This window comes from Trachymyrmex cornetzi, unplaced genomic scaffold (assembly GCF_001594075.2).
Source record: "Trachymyrmex cornetzi isolate Tcor2-1 unplaced genomic scaffold, Tcor1.1 scaffold73, whole genome shotgun sequence".
NCBI classification, from domain to species: domain Eukaryota; kingdom Metazoa; phylum Arthropoda; class Insecta; order Hymenoptera; family Formicidae; genus Trachymyrmex; species Trachymyrmex cornetzi.
The window spans coordinates 470,433-493,590 of record NW_017300059.1 but is presented as its reverse complement, the minus strand read 5'-3'; the positions used below and the strand labels follow the sequence as shown (position 1 = coordinate 493,590).

The window sequence follows — 23,158 nt, the reverse complement described above, 5'->3', positions numbered from 1 at the left end:
GTGAAATAAATAAATCAAATAATGTAGACTTTATTTGATTTGTTTCAATATGTTTTATGTGATCACAAGATATTGCAAAGGGAGAGTATTGTTAAATTTATTCCACTTGCTAACGTATACATTATATTATGTGTCCATCATTATAGTTCTTCTATATAATCGACGATTATTGGTGGAATGATACACGTTTACATCTAAATACGTACAACACTTGAGGATGGTCCCTCTACAAATAATAGGATACATTCAAATTATTATAGTGCGCTTTATTTTTAGTACTATTTTTCATCGAAATTGAATTAACTGAAGCAATTTTCTAGGTTAATAATTATTAGAGCCCCTTATAATTTGACATTAAAAACAAATATTCGCATAAACTACTAGACAACTAAACTTATTTATATTGTACAATTCTAATTCTTCGGTTTTTAATTGTTTTCCACTGCATCATTATTATGAAGCTTATTAGACTTATTTGGTTAGTACTCACACGCACTTATGTTCACAAGCCACAAGCATTTCTTCGTGTTCACGCGCACGTGTGCAAAGGAAGTGAGCGGGAACAAATTGAGATTCGTTAAATTCTCTCGGTATCTCTGTTCCTATGTGTTAATTCCAAAGGCTAATTACTCTCAATTTGTTGGTATATACGGAAAAAATGATTTTGCCGAAGTATTTAGCCAGATGCAGATCTGAACATAATTTTGTTAAACTGTCAAAATAATACATATAGGAAACTCAAGCATGCTATAATGCTTGCAAAAATGTTGGCATTCTAGTAGTCAGTTTTAACGTCCTACATAATTATTTTGATAGTCTAACAAAATTATTCTCAGATCTATATTTAGCTGAATTTTTAGATACTTCAGTAAAACTGTTCTTTCCATATTGTATTACAAAAATTCTTCGTATTGTCACTGTTGTTTAAAAAAATTTTTTGAATTATCCCGAAGGAATGAAAGACGTAAAAAGTATATTAAAAACTGAGATGCCTTTCGTAAATCTTTTCAACGTCAAGAGAAGAACGGATATTTGACGAGTCTCGATCAGTCTCGATAAATGCAATCGCAATCAATTAAATGCGCAATGACGAGGCTGTACAGCACTCTAGCACCTCGGAACCGAGACAACCAATGTCATTCTATGACTTGGAAACGAAAGGGGAAGAAATGTTACATGTCGAGGAAAATATGTCGATATTAACCTCAAGCTATAGATAGTGATGTTGATTGTTTTAATTTTGAGGTGTCGGTATTGTACGTCGCGGAAACTACTGGATAAAGTGGAGTGGCCATAAATTCGCACATATGACGTAGTGAAATCTTTTAATTAAGCTGGAGTTGATCTCCACAGCTTAAAGAATACTAAAGTTCTTTGGTAAATAACTTTACGACTCAAAATTTCTAATAAATAATAATTTTTTATTAGAAAATCTAACTGTTTTTTTTTTTCAAAAATTATTGATTAAAATATAATTATCTAAATTATAAAATAAATAATTTTAGATTTTATTTAAACGAAACTTTAATTGTCGTTTGGGTGAAGAGTCAATGACGGTATCAAATTGATAAAAAAAATCTCACTACTGGACAGATACGCGAGTTTACGGTCACACCGATCTACACGCTGGCGTGTAGCATCTCTAGAGGTCTAATTAGCTCCCTCACTTATTAATTTGTATAATATTTCGGCTTCTTATATGTCTGGTTTCTCCACGCTATGTCGTATTTGCTCCTGTCAACGGTTTGCTACCACATAATCACCTCTTTCGATTTCACCGATACCGATCGAATGTTACTATCGCGTCTCACACGTTCGATATGCGTACTCCGCCCTCGTGCAAGATTCATCATTCTTCTTTCCATCACATTCTCTCTCACTTTCTCTCTTTTTCTATCTCTGTTTCTCTCTCTCTCTCTCTCTCTCTCTCTCTCTTTCTATTGTGTATATGTATGTATATACCCATCCATTGAAAACACACTTTGAGGAATCGATATACATATATTATATATCTATATATACAATATATATATATATACTCTCCATTTCTCTCCTTTCCTTTTCTATCTGTCTCTATCCATCTTATTTCTCTATCTTTTTCTCTATATATCTATCTATCTATATGAGTCTGAGTCCGTACTATATACTTAATATACTATATTGCCTTACTATAAGGATTGGACTGAAGGTTTTCTCTGTGTATTTTTTGATTGGCCGATATTTCTTTTTTTTTTCGATATTTATGTATAATATATACCTTGTGTTATTTCTCGGGTTTTGTTCGTTTCACAACTAGCCGGAGTATTAATTACTAGGCACGTTTCGTACGTACGTGTGCGGCATGCGGCATGTGTATGTATGTCTGTGTGTGTATGTGGTGCGTGTGTATGTATGCCTGTCACACATAAAATACGTACGTTTGTAAGATCTTGGGTAGACGCGCATGCAGTTTCGCATGGGAGAAGGCATCCCCGTCGTTTTCTCTCTCTCTCTCTCTCTCTCTCTTTTCTATCTTTTCGTTTTTTTATATTTTTTTAAATATTTTTTTCGTTCTTATCCGCGCCTTCGAGATGCATGCTATTATATTCTGCGTATAAGAGTATCCTCCGTTGCTTCGAAACCCGGAAGGTCGGCGTCATTTGTGCGGGCATCGACATAATACGAGCGTACTCGTACTATTTCGTAAACGGCGAACTCGGTAAGAAAAACGTCTCTGCTTCTATTTCAATGTAACTGCGATCTACATCTCTGTGCACCTCGACCATCGGCATGGGCACAACAATCTTCATACGATGTTTTATTTTATTTTGAACAAGGAGAACTTGTGTGAACGGTGATCATTATTACACGGAGTGATCGCTCGTGGTGCACGTGGCGGTATTTTTTTGTCGAGAACCGAAAATGATTTTCTGTTAAGATTTCTGTTAATAAAGGTCATCACTGATCTTCGCAATTACGTAAAAATAAGACGTCTTATAGACTGTACTCTTCGGGAACGCAAGTACTTAAAAAAAAAGTGTTTAATATTTGTGATAATTGCATGATACAATCATTATAATTAAGAGCTTCATTTTTATAGTTATTACTCTGTGATGTTCGTCGTATAAATTATATTTATAGTTCTATCAAAAAATTACATAGTTGACACGAAATTTTAGTTAATAATACTAATAATTTCTATAATAGATTTCTATGATAGATCTAATACTAATAATTTCGGATAATAGATTCTGGTAATTGCAACCGTTTTTTCTCTCAGTGTAGTAGATGATAAATTAGTATTTTTTGGATAAAATATTAAACGAAGTTGCTTGAACAATATGTCGACATTTCGAAAATCGCGAGGATTAAATTTAGCCGTGAAAAAATTAATTAATGAATCATGCATGGTTTTCAACAAACAACATCGCCACGTTCGCCAACAGTGCGCCAATTACCGAACGCCCTGTACGTACTTATTTTCGTTTGCGTTATTATAATCCATCTGTCCGAGTAACACAAGGATGTGACGACGACTTTTTCTCTTTCAAATCTCACGCGTTGTTTTTTTTTTACTCCGTGTTAAAACGGATTCACCGCGAGCGATATCGCGATAAACTACGCTCGTTTAAAACTCGTATTGGTTCCAAGCGATTTTTTTTTTTATTTGCTCGTAACCGGCCCTCTCGATCCGTGAGACGACTGATGCGAGATCCATCCGGAGTCAGTCTCGAAACGACGACAGGTCGATGCCCGGGCGATGCGCCGCGCGTTCTCGGCTTTTTCCTGCGCGAGATCGGATGTCGATCATACGGACGACGGGCAGAATATCGTATGAGATACTCGATAGGATCAGGGATGATCACGCCAAGAATAAATCCGACAGCGCGAGGTTGCAATCAGGAGATACAACTCGAGCGGGATAAATCACGATAACGTCAAAAATGACATTAAAGTGAATCATGACTGATTGAAAAATAACTTTTAACAACCATTTTGGAATCATTTTGGAACCATTTTGACGTCATTTTGGTATCATTATGATTTGTGTTCTATTTCGAAGTGGTTAAGTGAGTCCTCAGTAATTGTTGCCTATATGATTGAACTAGATCTTTAAAGCTATGATAAATCTTAAAGAGTATGGTAATCCAAAGGACACAAAAGTCAACAAAAAATCGAAATAACGTCAAAATGATTTTATTTTGATACCTTAAAGTCACTAAATAAAATAGTCAAATTTTGTAACCCAAAATCATCATTTTGATGTCAAGGTACGTCATTTTGACTTTCTCTTGACTTGGTGTGTTTCTTGGGAATAGCAGCTCTCACCCAATCGTGTCTTCCGATTATGCTCTTCATAGTGTAATTAATTTCATCAATTATATTGTAAAATATTAATTTTATCAAAATCATCGAAGAGATTTCAACGATCGCTACAGTTTTCCTCTGGATAATCTCGCGCTGTCGTATCCTACAATGTGAAATATCCGGTAAACGTCGCGTTGAACCTTCAAGAGGACCTTCCACGATTTTCCTTGGCTCTTTTACACGATTCGCGGGCCTTGGCGTGATTCACCCTCGACTTTTCGCGCATCCGCGTTAACAATAAGAAACGAAAAATTTTTGCGAAGAACGCGAACGGAACTCTCTGTCTCTCTTTTCTGTTCTCTCCGCGCGGTCCACGATTATGACCTCTGACCTCGGATTTTTGATTTTTGGTTTCTCTGTTTTTTTTTTTAAGTTGACTAATACCGGACAGCAATCGATGCCAAATGTAAAAGAGCCCCAAACGAGTACTGACTTGTAACACGCACAACGCACGCACAAAACGTATAACCGACCCGCAGGTAATTATCTAACGGAATTAATCATATTTACGTATTATATCCTACGATTGTGCCTTTTTTTTCGTTCACTTATTGCGATTCACGACTCATCATTGCGCTCTCTCTCTCTTTCTCTCTCTCTCTATCCGTCTTTTTCTCTCTCTCTCTCTATGACTCTCTCTCTCTCTCTCTCTCTCTCTCTCTTATCCATCTCTTTCTCTCGCGCGCCTTTTCTCTTTCACTTTTCTTTCGTCGTTCACTATATTCTGCATTTCCATGATTTACGCTCATTACATCTCTTATCGTTCATCGTCTCATAATCACGCTCTCTCTTCTGTCACATCGTTATTACGCATGCACATTATTCGCACATATACGCATGACATAGAAAAAAAAGACGAAATTCGACTCGCGATCATCCGATCGTACGATCGTGGTGTATCGAAGTGCATCTTCATCGCAAAAAAACGTTCACGCGGTTCAACGACACGAAACGCGAAGTCCGAATGTGAATTAAATCGAATATTTGAAGTGTTAATTTGATAAAATTAATAAATGTAACTGTTAATTATGCGTTAAGATATTGCACATATAAAGGACGGTCTTTAAGTACTCTAAAAGATTTTAAGAGATGATTAATTTAAGACAAAAACTTTATGTATGTAAAATATTTGCTTTACTTTTAAAGATACATCTATTTAAAAAATGTAGTTTTTTCCTCAAATTTTGTAAGCCTTTCGGGGGTTGTTTTGATGGAACTTTCTTGGAATATACACAAAATTTTATAAAAATAACCCAAGTAATTTTTGAAATTTTTGAAAAAAAAAATAAAATTTTTCCTTCGACTTTGATATCCTGTATCTTTAAAATTAAGCCGTTTTGGACATATCAAGTTTTCATCTTAAATTAATGTGAGGAATCACCTTTTAAAATATTTTAGAATACTTTCACTAAAAGGACCACCCTGTACAATTACCTAGTAAAAATTTGAATATAATCAGTTATGAGATATTTCAGAGTCACCAAATAGCATCAAAATTATTAAATAATTTTTTACTTTCGTAATAATTTTATTAGAAAAATAAATAATATTAATGAATATGTACAACGAACAATCAATCATGAGGCAATGTCGGACTTTGCGTGATCCGTGTTTTCAAGTATCATCACTCTGTTATCTTTTTCGCAATTCATCCTTCCTCCAATCTCATTATTCGGACCTTCGCATCGAGACGCCACTTTCTACGATCACCGCTCTCGTTGTCAGAAAAAGCATCCGCAGCGACGGCATACTGCAAACGAGAAAGTGTATCACGATACACGACACTTTCAACATCCGGTACTGGACTACTTCCGGTCTGCACCAAGCACCAAGAATCAAATTGAAAAAATGTATCTCTGTACATACGATCAAGTGTACATAGTCGATATGTGATTTTCGAAGCTCTTATATTATTATCGTTCTTTACACCCTTATACATCTATATGTGTCTCTATGTATTGTACGTCGTGTCTACAAGCGCGTAAGTATCTATATGTGTCGTTGTGTACTTTATACACGTTTTTACATCAAAAACTCGCGCGTCACCTCGCGAGGTACCGGAACCGAGACACCACTGGACGATCGCGTGGGATGCTTCTTCTCAACGAGAGCGCGCAAAAACAAAGCACGATTCATCCTACGATGCCAAGAGTGCGTCGCGCCAGCATGCGGAAGGACACCCGACGCGGTCCGCGTCCCCCAGGGGGAATCAGCTCCTGTGAGACCGCTGGCGCGACGCCGCGAGGCAGAGCCGGGCCCCACCCGGGTCGGCCGGCCGGCCGGCGCGACGTTCTTGGCCCGACCGTTGATTCTACGTGTCTGAACGAACAGGCAACTGCCCCTGTGCCAGCGGAACGCACTGTCGTGGGGTCAGCGGGCGTCCTCGGGGGAGGGGGCCACCCTCACGAGTCATCCGCCGACCATCAGCAGCGTCCGGAGAACGCACTCGACGCTCTGCTAGACGAGTTGCAGACCTTCTCCCGACCAAGCTCGCAGATGGGTCACGTGTCAAGCAGCCTGTCGGTGCACCCGGGCTCGAACACGCTCCTGGCCGACATCGGCCGCACCTCCAGTCTCCGAGATACGCCGAGCGTAGTGGCGACCACCGGTGGCAGTGGACGCGCGCCCAACATCAGCGATATCGGTCGAAAGGGCAGCGTGGATTCCTCCAGCGGTACCTTGACCGCACCCTCCGTCGGCCTGATGGGCTTGCCCGGGATGGCACCGGGCGGGACTCTACGTCGTCTGCATTCGTATCCCTCGAGCTCGGACACCGACACCTCACCGCCTATCGCCAGGCTGCAGGCGCTGTCGTTGGACCAACAGGTGTTGCAGCAACAGCAGCAGACGCAGCCAGGCATGCCGGTGCTACCACAGAACTTTCTGCCCGGACAGAAGCCGCCAGTACCGGAACGGAACGCCGAGCTGCTGCAGCTGGCGACCGCCAGAAGGGTACCGCCGCCACCACCGCCGCGCACCAGTTCCCGATCGCCCCTGGCAAGCCCTACCAGCCCGCAGTTGCCGCCCAGAAATCATCCGTGCAATCTGCAGAGCGGCAACGCGACCTTGCGCCGACCCTCGCGCAACAACAGTCTCGTCGGCAAGGAGGGTAAGCCGCCGATGGCTCTACCGCCGAACGCAATCCTGTCCACCGTGGACCAAGTCGCCGCGTCCTCGTTGGCGCCAACCGCGCCAGGCGTCGTCGGGCCGCATAATTCGTCGTCCTCGCAATCTTCCGCGGTGTTGTCAACCAGTAACTCCAGCTCCTGTGAGAGCGTCAATTCGCAGGAAGGGCTACAAAGCAAGCGTGGCCGCCAGGAACAACTGGAGCAACGGCATCAGGAGCTCCTCAGGAAGCAGAAGGCTCTGCAGGAGCAGTACGCCCGGCTACAGCAGCTGCAAAGGAACGCGGCCGGTCTCACCACCGTACCGCCAGCACCGCCTGATCTCCTAAAGAAGACTGGTTCCGAGAGTAATCTCCTGGCGAAGATGGGCCTCGGCCTGAGTGCGGCAAGTTCCGGATCCCTCACCAGCCTCAGCATTAAGCCTCAAATCTCGCAGGAGATCACGATCGACGGTGGTAACCAAGTAGCCAAGGTCGAGATCATCAACGGACAAACGATTCCAACCGGGACCGGGACGGCGTCGACCAACGGCCAGATCTCTGGTACCACGTCCACAACGGTGGTATCGAGCACGACCACTGGATCAGCCACCACCGTCACTACCACGTCCACCACGACCACCAGCAAAGTCTACGAGACGGACATTCTGTGACCGAGAAGCCGCTCGCTGATCGGCTGCTCGACCGTCAAGGTTGCCACTGAAATCGCGCTAGCGAGTTAACACGGCGGCTGGCGAGGTCGCAAGACTGCTACCATGTGGTCTTTGGTCCTCGGACAACAGTCCCCAGGCAGGTTGTCCGTTAAATGAGACGAGTAAGAAGAAGGGAACGTCGGAGAAGATTGGGGTTCGAGTTCGTCAACAAGGAATTACTAGAATTAAGAAGACCAAATTGGCTGGCGGACAGGAAGGAACGCGAACCGAACAACAGGAAGAACGGAAGGTGGAGGAAGATTGCTGCTTCCGGTATTCTGAACGACGAGGACGTCGCCGTACGCGGGCGCTTGGAGCGTCTCTTGGAAAGTAGACTACAGCGTAGGGATTCAGCGCTAGAGACGCGAGTAATAATACCGCACTAATCGTTATGATTAAATATAGTATTAATGATTGAAAAAAAAAACGCGCGGCGCGAGGAAACCTTTCGATACGCGGACGCGCGACGAAGCGTCGACGTCCAAACTAGAAAACGAGAAGAAGAAGAAAAGAAGAAATAGAAACGCAACGCGAATCTCGCATCACGTAGCATGTTCAAGGCGGGCAGGCGGGCTTACACCCCAGTTCTCGCGTCTTGCCATCTGTCTCTCAATCTTTAACCCCCTTCAACTTTGATCTCGGAAACGTGCCGAGTTCTCGACTTGGCTCGTACACGTCCCAGGTAGAGTCCTAAAAAATCAGAAATGTGACATAAGAAGGGTATAATCTGTTATCTGCTAAAGAGTATTATAGTCTGATTGGCTATCATAATAAGGAACTAAAATGGCACTGTGATTACGTGATTTATAAAGCCAATCAGTATCCATATTAGGTGCCCATAAGGAACTAATATGATAGCAGCGAACTAATTAGATTAATCGACTCGATGTCATATCTCTGATTTTCTAGAACTCTAATCCCAGGTAACAAGCTGATGTTATCTGTTGTCATTTTGACGACATTAGACATTAGAAAAATGACGTCAGCTTGTTACTTGGGGTCCACACATTCGTACCTCTCGCAACGTCTGTGTGCCAAATACTAGAACAAAAGAGGAAACGCAGTACTCGCGTACTTTTTTCTAAGATAATTATACACCCGTAATTATCCGGCTATTCGTTCTTTCTTCATCGTAGTAGGGCGAGCGTAAGGTTCTACGTAGGTGATCATCGTATATAAATATTATACATATATACATACGTATTATATATATAAATATATACATACACGCGCTAAACTACGCGCGGATGGGAAGGAGATTTATATGAATATATACACGTAAGTGGAGATATAGGTAGGTAGAGCTAAGTACATAATATATAAAATTGTATATTTCATATACATGAAATATACAACTGCAGTCGTACACATATACACGCCGCACACAAAGCTGCAGAACGATTTCTTTTTTCGGATATCGACGAAGTGACACGTATAGAAACGCGTTTTGTACACGACGACGGTCCTAACGTGCACTGCAGACGTGACTTTTATCAGAAAAAACTTATTAGAGCAATTGTCTACCGTATGTGTATAAAATATACACGCATCCAGCCACATTTACATGAATATATATAATATGCATATATATAATATATATTATATATATATTATATATCTATTTATTATATACAAGATGCGTAGCGATAGGCGATCGACGTTATTCTCATTACTGATAAGGAATTTACGGATGACACTAGCGAGAAATACGCGATTTATTCAGGAGGTACGAAAGAGTACGAAAGGACACGGATACAGTGGAAGTGAGAAGCTGGCACAATACGAGATGATCGACTAAAAGATCCAGGAGGGACCAGGAAAGCGGTAATTAAGATGCAAGGAGCAAACTCCTTAGATCGAATCACCATCTCTCTCCAGATTCTCAATTTTATTTCTATTTCGACATGTAAGACTATTATTTTAAAAATCATTAGAGTTGAACATTTCTCTTGTAGATAATAAAATCAAAGAAAAATCTAGAAGAAGAAAAATACACATAATGAAGGAAATGAGTCTGCAAGTTTTACTTCACATTTACTTTTCCAACTTTGTCGAAAAATGTTTTTATTTAAAGTTCATTATTTCTGAAGTCTTCTAATGGTAACAATTTCTTACTAAATCTTTACAGTAACGATTCATAGATTAAAAGAAAGAAAAAGAGAGACACAATTAATTGATTCGGAATTAGCGTGAATTAATAATGGAATCAGTGTCGGTATAATTGATTCGAAACAACGTGGCTGATAACGATCGAGAGACACGGCAAGACGCGCGATAAACCTGCCGGCGAACTTTTCCGGCGGCCAAAGGTGTGCGTTAGGAAGGATATTGCTCAATATTTGCCAACCCGAACGCAGCTCCGCTACATACATCTCGCAACTAACGCCGCGCAATGTGCATCCCGCGTCGGATTATTTAGACGATCGCAATCATTAGCTAATTATTACCTTGCGCCCCACTATCAGATGATGATCGTCGAGTCATCGAGCTTCATCGTCTCTCCATTGTCACGATTGCCGAAGGATCGAGCGTCTTGCGATCAAAGTGGCGAATCGGCGTTTCGTGATCGAACTGTCATTTCTTACAGAAATCCAATTAAAAATTGAAAGACAGTGATTAATTATTTATTTTGAGTGGATATTAAAAGCACTATTGTCCGGTGCTTTTAATACTCGGAATAAATAATTAATCACTATCAATTTAATATTAAAAGGTAGTGATTAATTATTTATTTTGAGTATTAAAAACATTGAACAATCTGAACTTTTAATATCTACTAGGAAAAAAGTAATTAATCACTTCCTTCCAGCAGTAAATTTCTGTGAGAAATGCTAATAATTGTCATACTAATATTCGCTGACAATTAAGTTTTTAACGCGGTCGGACCGAAGAAGAAAAGGTCCATTAATTAAGAAGCTCGCACATAAGTACAATTGAAGTCTAAGAAATTGATATCGGTGAGAATTTAATGTAACAATCCATCGCGAAAACTTCGTGCGTCACCTTGATCGTTTCTCGAGTGCGATCGCCGGTTTTGCGCTATTTTATCGCAGCTTATACCGCACAAACTCGTCATTGCGCCTTCCGGACAACGCAAATATTTATATACATCCCTCCGAGATTCCGAGTGAGGTATATCTAAAGGTATGCTCTCCTCTCAGAGATATCTTGGATTCTGTTTGCGTTGTTTGGACCACTGGTGCTCTCGATGCAGTCGCATACCTTGCTCGAGAAGGGCCTAACAGCTGACACACATTCGCGTATATACGTATTTATTTATTTTGTACGCTTCCATACCTTACGTTAACCCGGTCTGCATCCGTGGACCGATTCGACGAGGCTTTCGTATCAACCCTCGGATGCGTTTGCGGACTTTACTTCGACAGACGGACGATTTTCTCTGATCGCCTAGAGATCGCGCGTTTTATTGGATTCCTTAGCGTCCAGCAAATCGTATCTTCTTCAAAGCGAATGGGACGTTGCCGATTATCGAAAAATTGTAGAATAAAATTTTCTAACTGTCGATTGTCAAATGATAAAATCAATGATGAGAATCGGTATTCTATATTTGACTGGTTTCTAATTCGTAGATTCCTTTTGTTAAGTTACCTAGTTGATAATTAAATAAGAATTAGGAAATTATTGAACATAAGAACTAGGAAATTATTGAAAATTGTTATTAGGAATATATTAGGATCATTAGGAGTGGATCGTGCGCATGCTGCGATGTTGTCTTTAAGCAAGATCGCGAACTGATAATTGCGTCGATATAGCTAGTACACGTGCTCGCGCCTTTTGCTATTCGCTGAAAAAAGAGAATGGAAATTACTATTAGCGCATCTCGCGATCGGAAGCTCGTTGATCTTATGATTTATTGGTAGCAATATTAGTGTAATGAGCGACGTGGACCTCCATTGTCGTGATCGATTGACATTTATCTCGCAGTCGAGAAGAAAGCTGCTTATCGCAGAGCGTAACACGTCGCGTCCGGGGGTTGAAACGCGCGGCGAAAAGGCATACCCTATTTATTTTTTACTGTCACACATATATGAACACATATTACACACAAAAACACACGTACACGCAATCCGGAGCACGTCTTTATAGGGGAATAATAATTACCTACACGCAGTAAGAGTATACTAAGGATAAGGCGAATGATAATGATTGATAAACGAACATTACGATTTGCGAGTGCTTATCAAGTATTATAACGAAGCGAGACAGTCCCCCAGCGCGAGGACGAAGATAGAAGCGAAAAAAAGGGAAATTAAAAAAAAAACGAAAATATCTACGATTTGCGAGTGCTTATCAAGTATTATAACGAAGCGAGACAGTCCCCCAGCGCGAGGACGAAAATAGAAGCGAAAAAAAGGGAAATTAAAAAAAAAACGAAAATATCGTTCTTTTTTCTGTTCCATTCTCTTCCTTTTTTTTCACGCAAATGGTCAGGTTTGTGATATCGTTCCACGATTGTAAGTAACTTACAGCGTGGCGCCACAACCGTAACGTTGCATTTGTATAAAGCTACTTTGAACGGTGCATTTTCGTTCGCGGTGATATCCCGAGTATCGGTAGAGCCGTTATATTTGTTACCGAATACGTTTAATCGCTAGGTATCAATCGATCTCCCTATTCTCATCCGTACTGATCCCCACCTCCATTCTCCTCCCAATCGAAGCGAAGACAAAGCGTTTCGCAGGACAGATTCGCGTTGTCCGATTTTGCATTTTTTTTCCTCCCCTCCTCCGTTTTGTCCTCCGTAACGCGAATTAGCGAAAGATCATTAGTGTAATGTTTTCTGACGAATCCTGTACGCCAAATCGAATTGACTTGTTACATTTGTAAATGTTTGTAAGTACTACCGTACGTAATAAAATAATCGAGTAATAATCATCGAATTACCCTGACGACCACCGTGTGTCTGTTATCCAATCGATTAATTCAACCTTACGAACAACGAATAAAGCAAATCATTACATACTGCAGCACAGTCTCACTCTTATTCTATAGGGTGTCCTATAAAAGAGGAGCAGCGGACTGCTCTCGGAGAAGAATCCACTTCCCTGACGAAGATCAGAACTGATAATTATTGGACAGAACAGATTATGGATAAATGGGCTCCAATTTTGAATTACCTGTACTTTCTTATTAATCCTTTGTGGATCGGCGACCCTGTTTGGGGTCATCCCATTTTACTTTATAAACTGCTTGCTCAAGTTTCATGAAACTTGACTTATGAGCTTATGGCTAATTTGATGATGCTTTATTCGAATCTGAGGTAAAAAATAGAAAATTTTAAATAGTGGATTCTATATGGTGGACAGAATTCAAAAAAATATTTTGATTATACATAAGATTCGGTTTTAGGAAATTTTTAATTTCTTCCAGTTTTGCTTTATTTTAAGTTCATAAATGCTATGTGAAGTGTAAACAGTTATTATTGATTTCCAAACTGATTTTTAAATTCTGATTACAAACCCTGTGACACTTAGATCCTCCTTCATGGAGATTACTATAATACTTTTGACATTTTTCATTTTTAGTCACACTCAGAGATACCAAGAACCTCCTAAAACCGAATCTTACGATATTAGAAAATTTGTAGAAAGTAATATTTTCAAAGGTATTTTACGTTTGTTCGTGTTGCTTAAACTTTTTATATTCAGAATCTTCTCTTCGCCCGAATATATATTTATCTTGTTTCAAGTGTAAACATTTTTGGTTAAACGCAGACCTTTTGTTGGGAAACTCCAGTCCTCAAAGAGTTAAACGTCTCATTTATCTGTTTTATCAATTTAATTCACGTTTCTAATTCATTTTTCTAATCTCTAAACGACTCTTTTAAGGGAGAATAATATTCATCGAGGTAAGTAACTTTTCTTTAGGGAATAAAATCAAAATATTTAACATATTCAAGTCTTTTATTATCGGTTATTACCGCGTTTGGGATGATGGATTGAAAAAATGGAAGAATAATTACTAATTATATCAACGAAAAAGAAAATATGAGATATTTATTTATTTATATTTACGTTTTATCCGTTTCCGAAGAAATGCCATGAGCCTGTTTAATACCTTCCGCTACAATTTCACGTTCCTGCTGTAATTCTTTGTACGATTGCAAGAGCTTTTGGATCTTATCCTTTTTTAGCAATTCGAGGCGCACGTAATGCATAACGAATTCCACATCGTCCGTGTGCTCGCACTGCTCAACTGCCGACTTGGTTGTAGGATGAATCATATGGTATAGACGTATCAGCAGCGCAGCATCCTTGATCCGATTGGTCTCGATCATCTCGTACAACAGGTTGTCGATGTTACTCGTCCACACTAGGTGAAACACCATCGGCCCGAAGTGACGCGTGGATCTTAAGACGTCGAAATGTCTCTCGGCATTTATGTGTTCATAGACTTCTCGGGTGATCGCTTGGTAATCCGGATCGTCCGGCTCAAATTGCGTGCATGCGCGGTCCAGTATGAACTCGTACTCGTTACGATTTAACAAATCCTGTGAAAAATACGGTAATACATCAGTGTTTACTTCATGCATTCTCTATTTCTCTTTCCTACTCTTAAGACTCCTGCCAACTTATTACTATCTCACACAGAAACAAAAAAATACACAAATTCTTACAAAATATATTAATATGGAAATATGTTACAATAAAACAACACTTATAATCAACAGAATCAACTTGTGAAGTATACCGAAAATTCCCCTTTTATTTCATTAATAAACAATTATATATGGAAATTAATTATGCTGAAATAAAAGCAACGTTCACAGCTACGGCAAATTACAAATTAATAATATATAAAAATAAATATATATATAATTAAATATAAAAATATATATAATTTAGTTTCTTCCTAAAAAACAAGGAGATAGTTTTCGGCATATTTTAGAAATCTTAAATCTCTACATAAATTCAGCAAATATACTAGATACAAATTAGAGACAACATATGTACCTTTAAGTATTCGCCTTCAAACATCTTTGGTTTTCGTAGTTCCCTTTCTGGTTTTGGTAAAAAGGTTTGTATCATTCTATCTCGTTCTTTCCAAGAGGCGTGTCTTAATGTACCATCCGGTTCTCTAACTATTATTAATCTTTGTTTATCCTTAAGACCGTATGTGATATCAGTGAAGACGTATTTAACAGTATCATGATCCTGTAGCGCAAGATCCTCACATAACAGCTCAGACGGTTCCAATCTTTGTTTTACCACTGGTGGCATTTGCAAATATTTCTTCGCTCTACGTTCCGCCACTTTCCTAGCTTCCTCGAGTTGTTCATCTGTCAGGAACTTAAACTGCGATGGTATTTGTTTGTGTCCATCTTTGCGAGTCCGAAAGACTTTATTATAGTCCAGTGTCGTTAATGTCTTCAGACATTCTTGAATTTCTTTATTAAAAAAGAATGGTGCTGGATCTCTTTCCGTTGAATCTGTAAAAAGTTACATGAAGATCAATAAATCTGTCTCAATTAATTTGAAAGAGACAATAAGACTTGATACACTCTACATTAATAACGGAATAATACTAGTAATGTTTATATGCAGGGCTTCAATGATAGGGAATAAAAAAAACAAGAATTATAAATGACTCATGATATATATATATAGAAAACTAAATTTGCCACATAAAAGGATAAAGTAAAGAAGCTATAATTACATCACATAATTTTAATTATACAGCAATATCAATTTTCATCAACTTTGTTATCCGTGGCACAGTAAAAAGATAACCTAAAAATTGTACCCGGCTCATGATAGAATAATAAATACCTGTTTCAATGTTCGTCGAGGCGAAGCCACGATAATTCGAGATTGCACGTGAATACGAACGACGCAAAAGTTTACTTATGTGATGAGAAAGCATGTTAATTTTTAACAAGCAGCAGATAACAATAGTCTCATCACTTCACTTCACTCCATTCTACTTTGCTCCACGCTCCACCAACCAAAGCACCAATCCACTATGCTGAATATTCCCAGAATTGCGTTCCAAAACTCGACCAATCCCAGTACCATTTTATCCTTGTTCACTGAATGTTGAACAAGGACAAAAATACTTGGAGTTGACAGAATCGAGTTTTAGAATGCACTCCAGCAAAAACAAGCGGGAAGCGTTATGTGCAGCCAGTGCAGCAGGCATTTGTTTACATCGTGAATGTAGAGTATGGTCAACGCGATGCTACAAACGCTTTAAAGTGTTTTTTTTAATTGGTCAGTTTGTAAAATTCTTTCCTCTAATTGGTCCATCAAATGCTTCAAAGCATTTATAGAGAGACTTTGACCACAGTCGTAATAAGTTTCACAGTTTCAATAATAACAAACTTCAATAATATATAATAAAACTTCTATGATTAATATCTCTATTCGTGGAGCAGAGCAACTTTTTTTTTCTGTAAGATTCGTTTATTTCATGAAAAAACGCGTCGATCAGCATATATACATATATTTTTTTTTTTAATTTTTGTGATTGTGTAGGCTCTAAACTCAACAAATGCCTCATTGAAAATTTTATTATAAGCTGTGTTCTCCCATTAACATTTTTAATGTTATTTGCAGTATTAAATGTGAATTTTATCTATATTTTATAATAAAATATGGAATATACATTAGAAGATGCTTTCAAGATACTGGTACAGAGAAAGAAAGAACAGGAAAAGAATATTGAAGATCTGATAAACAAAATATCGAACAATGAAGTCTTCACAATAAAATCATCCAGTTCGCTGAACGACATGAGAATCAGACAGAACAAGTTGCATGACAGCTTGCGTAAGGAAATTCAACAGGTGGATCCCGAAGATTATCCAATTTTGAGAACATCTGACTTGCGTGCAGAAATGATAATCGAGCTGGAGGCAGAGATTCACGACATGGAAAAGCTCCTCGATAATCAGCAGCAAAAGCTTTCTGATATCCAGGAGGACATTGCGTAGTAAGTACAGCAATACGCAAGTTCCATTATCTTCATCAGTTTCTTTAGTATCATGCGTTTATTGCAGTTTGAGAAATAAGAAAAATGGACTGAATAAAATGCAAGAAGTTTATTTGGATAGTACAGAAACCTTTAAAAACATAACTTACAAGAAGGAATTCAACTTAGTGAAACATTTATTTTCCGAAGCAAAGAATGATTTGGTATGAAAAGTGACTCGTCATCACTGAATACTATAATACAACTATAATAGCTTTTCTTTTGATATATCCTTGAAAAAAAAAAAGAAAAAGGAAGAGAAAGCATCATAAGGATTTTTGTTTTTGTACAGCCTCATTAAAAATTCTGGCAAACAAATTATAAGCATGTATTATCTTCATTTTTCGTTTTTCCAATATTTGTGTTGAACTGTAACCGCATAAAGATAAATATAACTTTTTTCGCGATTGGGTATCATTTTATTTTCTTATGTATTTTTCATGGAAACCGAAAATTATATATGCTAATAATGATGTTACACTCAAGGAAAAATTGGTACATTGAAGTAGACAAAATTTACACATCCTTATTCACACATCGTTATTTGTCACACATCAAATTGTTGTCAGTTAAATATATATATAACTGACAGCAATTTCGAAGCTTGTCATAATAATATAGCGTCATTATTATGACAAGTTTCGATCTTTATAAAGAAAAATATATATAAGAAAATGTAAAAGAAGCAATCCCCAAACGCGAAAAAATAAAAATTGTAACTTCCTTTCAACCAATAAGCGCCGACAAAATTCTAAAAATTCTTGTTGTAATGCTCTCTTTCGCGAACACATCCATAGATAGACTGTGCCTATTCTAATTGTATTATAGTGTTCAGTATTTGCCATATCTGATTTTTACAAAGTAAAACGATATTGTCCAATACCTGTATTATTCATACCTGTTGTGCTTTCCTTTTCCTATCTCCATTAAGAAAAAGGAAGACAGTAGGTATGAATATTAAACTACATATAAAACTAATGCCTATTGCAAATTAATTACAAATCTTGGACAGTATTGAAGTAAAACATGGAATAAAGTATTGATAGGTAAAACCTTCTTCTTTGCAGCACACTGTGGTGGACATAATTTTTTCAGACAATGATGACTTTAAGAACTTATTAGCGGTATGATCGTTTTTATACACCTATATTTTTTTATAATGTTGATTAATTGTGCGAAATTGTACAATTACAGACACTAATGAAAGCTTTCACGAAAGGGGGAGATGATGTTTATGTAGATGTCACGCCTAACGAATTAACTTTCATATATTTTCTAATGGAAGCCGATATAATACAATACCACCCTAATGATGAGACTAAAATTAGAATGATGGAGCTACTATGATATCCGGTAATTATCTAATGTTTTAAATATTTCTGTGCCTCATAATTTTGTACAACCTCGTGCTACCATGTGATGCAGCGTAATAAAAAAATAATAGTTGATAAACATGATATCAAAAAAATAGAAAAACGCTTATTTGCTCATTATCATTTAATATAAAAAATATTTTCTACCACAAAAAAGGGGATCGTTCTCTCAATATTCTAATACCCCAGCGATTCCACTCGTTTCGAGTGATCCACAATTCCAGTGCTGATTCCAAACAGCTTAAAATCCCTGCTCCTTTCCACGTTGTCATACCGGGATCCATATCTTTCGGCTGTGTTATAATATCCAGTTGTTCTGCAAAAAAAAATCAAGCTGCGTATAAAAAACAGTTTCATTCGTCGTAAGCAAACTGCAATTAATTGAATAAATTAATAAGTAAAAAAAATGCCAAATACGATTGAAGCTAAATCTTAAAATTAAAGCTGGAGAATACATACTAATCGTAACAAATTCTTTGCAGTATTTTTACAATGCTTATTGGCATTATTATTGATGATCAATTTAATGTGATATTATTTTACTTCTTTTTCGGAAATACTAGAAAATGTATTTAAAAATTCATATAGAAGTATTATAAGGCATCGAGATGTAGCTTTGACTGCATTTGGCATTTCTTTATCTAATTAATTTATTCATATAACGGTTTAATTTAATTTACTGTAATTGATTTACTACGAGCCTTGAAGGAAATACTTACCAGGCCTATACATGTAAGGAGTTTGAAGAGATATTCGATTGCGAAGCCACATACCGATACCTTTAAATTTCAAACCTGATCCAACGACTAGCACACAACTATACATTTTTCTTTTGAGATCTTCATTGGCTATTATAAAGAAATTAGACTAACTGTATATATTGTTATTTAGTTACAGGTTACTTATCTGATAAATATGTTTATGCTCACAACATCGCTCGATACTCTGCAAAATAGCTTGATCAAGACCCAATAGTTGTTGCGGGATTACAAAATCTCGGGGAGCGTCCAAATCACGATTTAACAAACTAGGCGCAGGATCGCTGGCGTCAACTACAACCTCATCTTCGCCCACAACTGCAGGTGCAGTCGCCGCCTCCTCTTGCATTTCTGACGAATGATCCAGAGTTTCTTTCATGCCACGTCTCTGAAATCGAGAGCAATTGAATCAAACTTGGATATGCTAAAATGGAAACATCAATTAGGAGTTTGAAAAATACAAAGCAATCACTTACACTTGTTTCTCTTAAATAGTTTTCGTCATAAGGATCTTCTGGATCTCCTAATGATCGTTTCTGAACATGAACATTATGCGTTCCGGTAATTCTGAACAGTTCAGGTTGGAATAAGCTTAAAGGTGCTATTAAACATTCATCGCCAACCTGTTACAAACTCCAATGTAAATTCAATACCATAAAAAATAATTCTTTATTTTTTAAGAAATAAATTTTAAAAAGGCAATACCTGCATGGTATATGTTTCCGTTTGTTGTTTTGGCTTTCTGACAACGAACGTTTTCTCCTGTGAGCCACACACATTTAAATCTACATGACAAAAATCTATCTTCAGCTGCTCTAAGAGTAGTGCATCCAACTTGTTGGTAGGATCGCATGATTTGTATGGAAATGCGGATTTTTGTAAAAGCCAGTGAAACGTCTGTGTAACATCTGCCCCGCCATAATCCATACGCACTCGTGTATCTTTATGAGAGATTGCGTCCTCTACACAGGATACCGATATCTTCTGAGCCCCAACATCTACTATACATGCATAACCCAAACCTGCTCCAAACATCGCACCTACGTGATCCTATCAGTAATGAAAAGATATTTGAAAAAAGAAGTCATTTGAATTCCAAATGATTATACGAGTAAAACGTTTCATTAAAAAAAGACGAGAATTTTTTCCAGGAGGATATATAATATATTATGGATATCAAACTAACTTGCAATAGAATACAGCGTCCAAAACCAATTTCATTCAATAACAGGGTGGTCAATTCCTTCAGATACGGTCGATGATAAATATCAGGTATAACAAGCACTGCTCGATAGTGCTTCAAGTCTCTAAGAGGAATATCTAGCTTCTTAGTCAGTACATATTCCCAGATGGCTTTTAAATCTGCCATGACAGCTGTTATGCTACCACCTAGACCTGAATGTATATTAAGCTCTCCTCTTCTGTATGGAAAGTGGATATTAAAATTGCATTCTTCCTCTGGATCTAACGACAAGATATCATCACCGATAACTGTATCACAATCGGTCATTGTCCATTTCATGTTACTGGGCGATGAGATTTCTGGACTAGATCTACGATTAAAAGCTGCTATCTGTTGTGGAGGTGTCGCATATCTTCGAGTTCCATCCGACTGTAAACAGGACTGAAGAGTATGAGACACCTGCAGTCGAGATTCTTCCATTGCCTGTGTTAGCTCCTTTGTCTGCCAAAGATAATGACAGCTAGAAACATGATAATATGATTTTATTGCATATTTATTCCAGTACTTACTAGTGTCACAGTTGGAGGCAAGAGACTATCCTTGTATTTTACTCCATTCGGTAAACGTCTTCTTGCTATGGCATGTAGTAATGTAATGGGTTTCAGATCAGAAGCACGGCCCATACGAAGGTACATAGAACCTGGATGAATAACAATAATCGTTTGCGCTTGGATTTGCTGAAATGTTTTAAATAGAATAAACATGAATCTTATAAGTGTCGTTTCTATATGATATTTGTATTGATGCTAAGAATAGTATACATGAAGCAGTAAAGTTAGATATAGGATATAAACTTAGAATAAGATCATGATTCTCATTTATATTTTTGTATTTGGTCTGTATAATTATTTTACATTGTGTGAGATAAGTATATATATATATATATATAAGCAGAAATCTTAAATAAGCTCATAAAAAATAATAATAGATGTTTTTTTATAGCTGTATTGATATACAACTCGTATTTTAAATAAAATAGATTTATATTTAAAGTTTGTGATGAAAAAGATAAAAAAATTTAGTACAGTTGAGTGATAGGGAACAGACCTATATATCAATTTATTTATCAATAACATAAAATGAAAACCATTACTTCGGTTTCTTGATAAACTGGCATCTTCGTTGACATTCAATATAGCAGTAATAATCAAAATTGCTTGTTTTACTTTTATTCTTCTTCTAAGATATTTCTTTAGCACTGAAATGATATCAGTACAATTTTTTCTCTTCGTACCTTCTTTTTATCAATATTTTATTTCAGTTTTCTGAAAAAAAAATTTTCAGAAAAAATTACATAATTTGTGTTAACGCGATATTTTATATTGTATTCGAAATATAAATATTCTTTCATTGAACATCATCGATTCTTAAAGCAAGTTGATGTCTATGAGATAGGTTATGTTTTCCATTGTTTACATCACATGGTCCCAAAGCCATAGAGAATGGACTGCGCGATCCGTGATCCGTATCTAGTAATGTATCAGATGTGATCGACAATAATGAGAGAGAGGAACCATGGGAGACGGCCAATCTCCCTCTCATTCTCTCTCCCATTACACCATTGAATGGAAAGAGATAGAAATGGCCGTCTGCCACGGTCCATCTCTCTCATCCTTATCGATCATTTTGATACACGGATCGCGCAGTTCATTCTCTTAGGGCCTAAGCACAATAGAGGAACAGGAATTAGATATTAAGATTTCAACCTATTAAAAGCTGATTACATCGGAATACACGGTTTCTGATAGGATGAAATATTAATATCTAATTCTTGTTCCTCTATTGTGCGCAGGCCCTTATGCTTTGCATGATCCCAGCTTATATCCGTGTGTTCGAAAATAAGTATGGTTACTGCCAATAAAAACAGTTGGTAGCAGTGAAAATCACTAGTGTGCTTTTTTCCACCAGAGAGAAATTTCCACCAATAATCGGCTGCGTTCAGTAGGGGTGTTATTTTATTTGCGCGTTTTTGTCGTACGACAAATGTGTACAGAATAGAGAGATTCTCGGATCTCTCTATCCTATAGCCAATCAACAGGCTTGACAAATTTGTTGTACGACAAATGTGTGCAAGACAGAGAGGTCCTCGGATCTCTCTATTCTATAGCCAATCAACACGCAGGAAAAGCTTGTCGTACGACAAAAACGCACAAATGAAATATCGGCCTAAGGATGCATACAGGAACACCCAGATAACTCTAGGTTATAGTTTATGTATATTATAGCAAAAGAGTGCACACTAGTTATCTGGACATAATTCGGAGGTCGATTGTATATTTTAAAATAAGGTGATAATTACAAAAGTGAGCAAATATAATATTTTTTACCGGGTAAGTGTTGACCAATTAAATTATGAATATTTGAGTGATTCGCTCACTTTTGTAATTTTTATCTTATTTCAAGATAAACAATAATCATCTCTCTGAACGCATCTCAGAAAAAGCAGCTTAATTACTATGTGTAAAATCCCTTAACATATTGATTAATCTTGTCTTCAAAGCGATTTTGAGGATTCACAGTAATGTGTGAATTGATATAAAAACCATGCTATTCACAGACGAAGAAATAATTAATAATTGAATATAAAAATGCTCGGGATATGAATAATATTTACAATAAAGATAAAATCT

At 37.7% G+C, this 23,158-nt stretch overlaps 4 protein-coding genes across 20 annotated transcripts in view; 2 read left to right on the top strand and 2 right to left on the bottom strand.

Moving 5' to 3' along the window:
- Positions 1-8,590, top strand: part of LOC108767867 (coiled-coil domain-containing protein AGAP005037) — a 114,426-nt gene extending 105,836 nt beyond the window's left edge. For 13 of the 15 annotated variants that reach the window (XM_018517959.1, XM_018517952.1, XM_018517960.1 and 10 more), the window contains one exon: positions 6,679-8,590. In XM_018517959.1, the coding sequence (XP_018373461.1) occupies positions 6,679-8,124 (1,446 nt within the window). In that variant the 3' untranslated portion in view covers positions 8,125-8,590. Of the gene's footprint in view, positions 1-4,720; positions 4,827-6,678 lie in introns of all 15 variants that reach the window. The other 2 variants (XM_018517966.1, XM_018517965.1) reach the window with 2 other exon arrangements.
- Positions 8,591-14,070: 5,480 nt separating this feature from the next.
- On the bottom strand, positions 14,071-16,121 carry mRpS22 (mitochondrial ribosomal protein S22). The gene is made up of 3 exons (XM_018518016.1): positions 15,954-16,121; positions 15,138-15,613; positions 14,071-14,674 (listed from the first exon to the last, which is right to left on the bottom strand). The coding sequence occupies exons 1-3, from the start codon at positions 16,045-16,047 to the stop codon at positions 14,195-14,197; spliced, it is 1,050 nt and encodes a 349-aa protein (XP_018373518.1). The 5' UTR covers positions 16,048-16,121; the 3' UTR covers positions 14,071-14,194.
- Positions 16,122-16,777: 656 nt separating this feature from the next.
- On the top strand, positions 16,778-21,189 carry LOC108767886 (uncharacterized). 3 transcript variants are annotated; one of them, XM_018518019.1, is made up of 5 exons: positions 16,778-17,115; positions 17,183-17,318; positions 18,222-18,278; positions 18,349-18,507; positions 21,134-21,189. In XM_018518019.1, exons 1-4 carry the CDS (start codon positions 16,778-16,780, stop codon positions 18,499-18,501), a joined length of 684 nt encoding a protein of 227 aa, XP_018373521.1. In that variant the 3' UTR covers positions 18,502-18,507; positions 21,134-21,189. The 3 variants fall into 3 exon arrangements, with proteins under 3 accessions (XP_018373521.1, XP_018373520.1, XP_018373519.1); XM_018518018.1 differs by lacking the exon at positions 21,134-21,189 and adding an exon at positions 19,419-19,490; XM_018518017.1 differs by lacking the exon at positions 21,134-21,189 and having other exon boundaries at positions 18,349-18,511.
- Positions 18,639-21,747, bottom strand: Arp8 (Actin-related protein 8). The gene is made up of 8 exons (XM_018518015.1): positions 21,622-21,747; positions 21,038-21,205; positions 20,472-20,969; positions 19,991-20,335; positions 19,762-19,908; positions 19,457-19,673; positions 19,247-19,375; positions 18,639-18,843 (listed from the first exon to the last, which is right to left on the bottom strand). The coding sequence occupies exons 1-8, from the start codon at positions 21,655-21,657 to the stop codon at positions 18,671-18,673; spliced, it is 1,713 nt and encodes a 570-aa protein (XP_018373517.1). The 5' UTR covers positions 21,658-21,747; the 3' UTR covers positions 18,639-18,670.
- Between the last annotated feature and the right edge of the window lie 1,411 nt (positions 21,748-23,158).

Coding starts and splice junctions, on each gene's coding strand:
- mRpS22 (XM_018518016.1), bottom strand. CDS start 16,047: ATGCTTTCTCATCACATAAGTAAACTTTTGCGTCGTTCGTATTCACGT. Junction 15,614..15,953: donor CTCGACGAACATTGAAACAG/GTATTTATTATT, acceptor AACTTTTTACAG/ATTCAACGGAAAGAGATCCA. Junction 14,675..15,137: donor TTGAAGGCGAATACTTAAAG/GTACATATGTTG, acceptor TATTTTTCACAG/GATTTGTTAAATCGTAACGA.
- LOC108767886 (XM_018518019.1), top strand. CDS start 16,778: ATGGAATATACATTAGAAGATGCTTTCAAGATACTGGTACAGAGAAAG. Junction 17,319..18,221: donor CCGAAGCAAAGAATGATTTG/GTATGAAAAGTG, acceptor TCTTCTTTGCAG/CACACTGTGGTGGACATAAT. Junction 18,279..18,348: donor ACTTTAAGAACTTATTAGCG/GTATGATCGTTT, acceptor GTACAATTACAG/ACACTAATGAAAGCTTTCAC.
- Arp8 (XM_018518015.1), bottom strand. CDS start 21,657: ATGTCAACGAAGATGCCAGTTTATCAAGAAACCGAA. Junction 19,376..19,456: donor GCAGAGTATCGAGCGATGTT/GTGAGCATAAAC, acceptor TCTTTATAATAG/CCAATGAAGATCTCAAAAGA. Junction 18,844..19,246: donor TCCTTACATGTATAGGCCTG/GTAAGTATTTCC, acceptor TTTTTTTTGCAG/AACAACTGGATATTATAACA.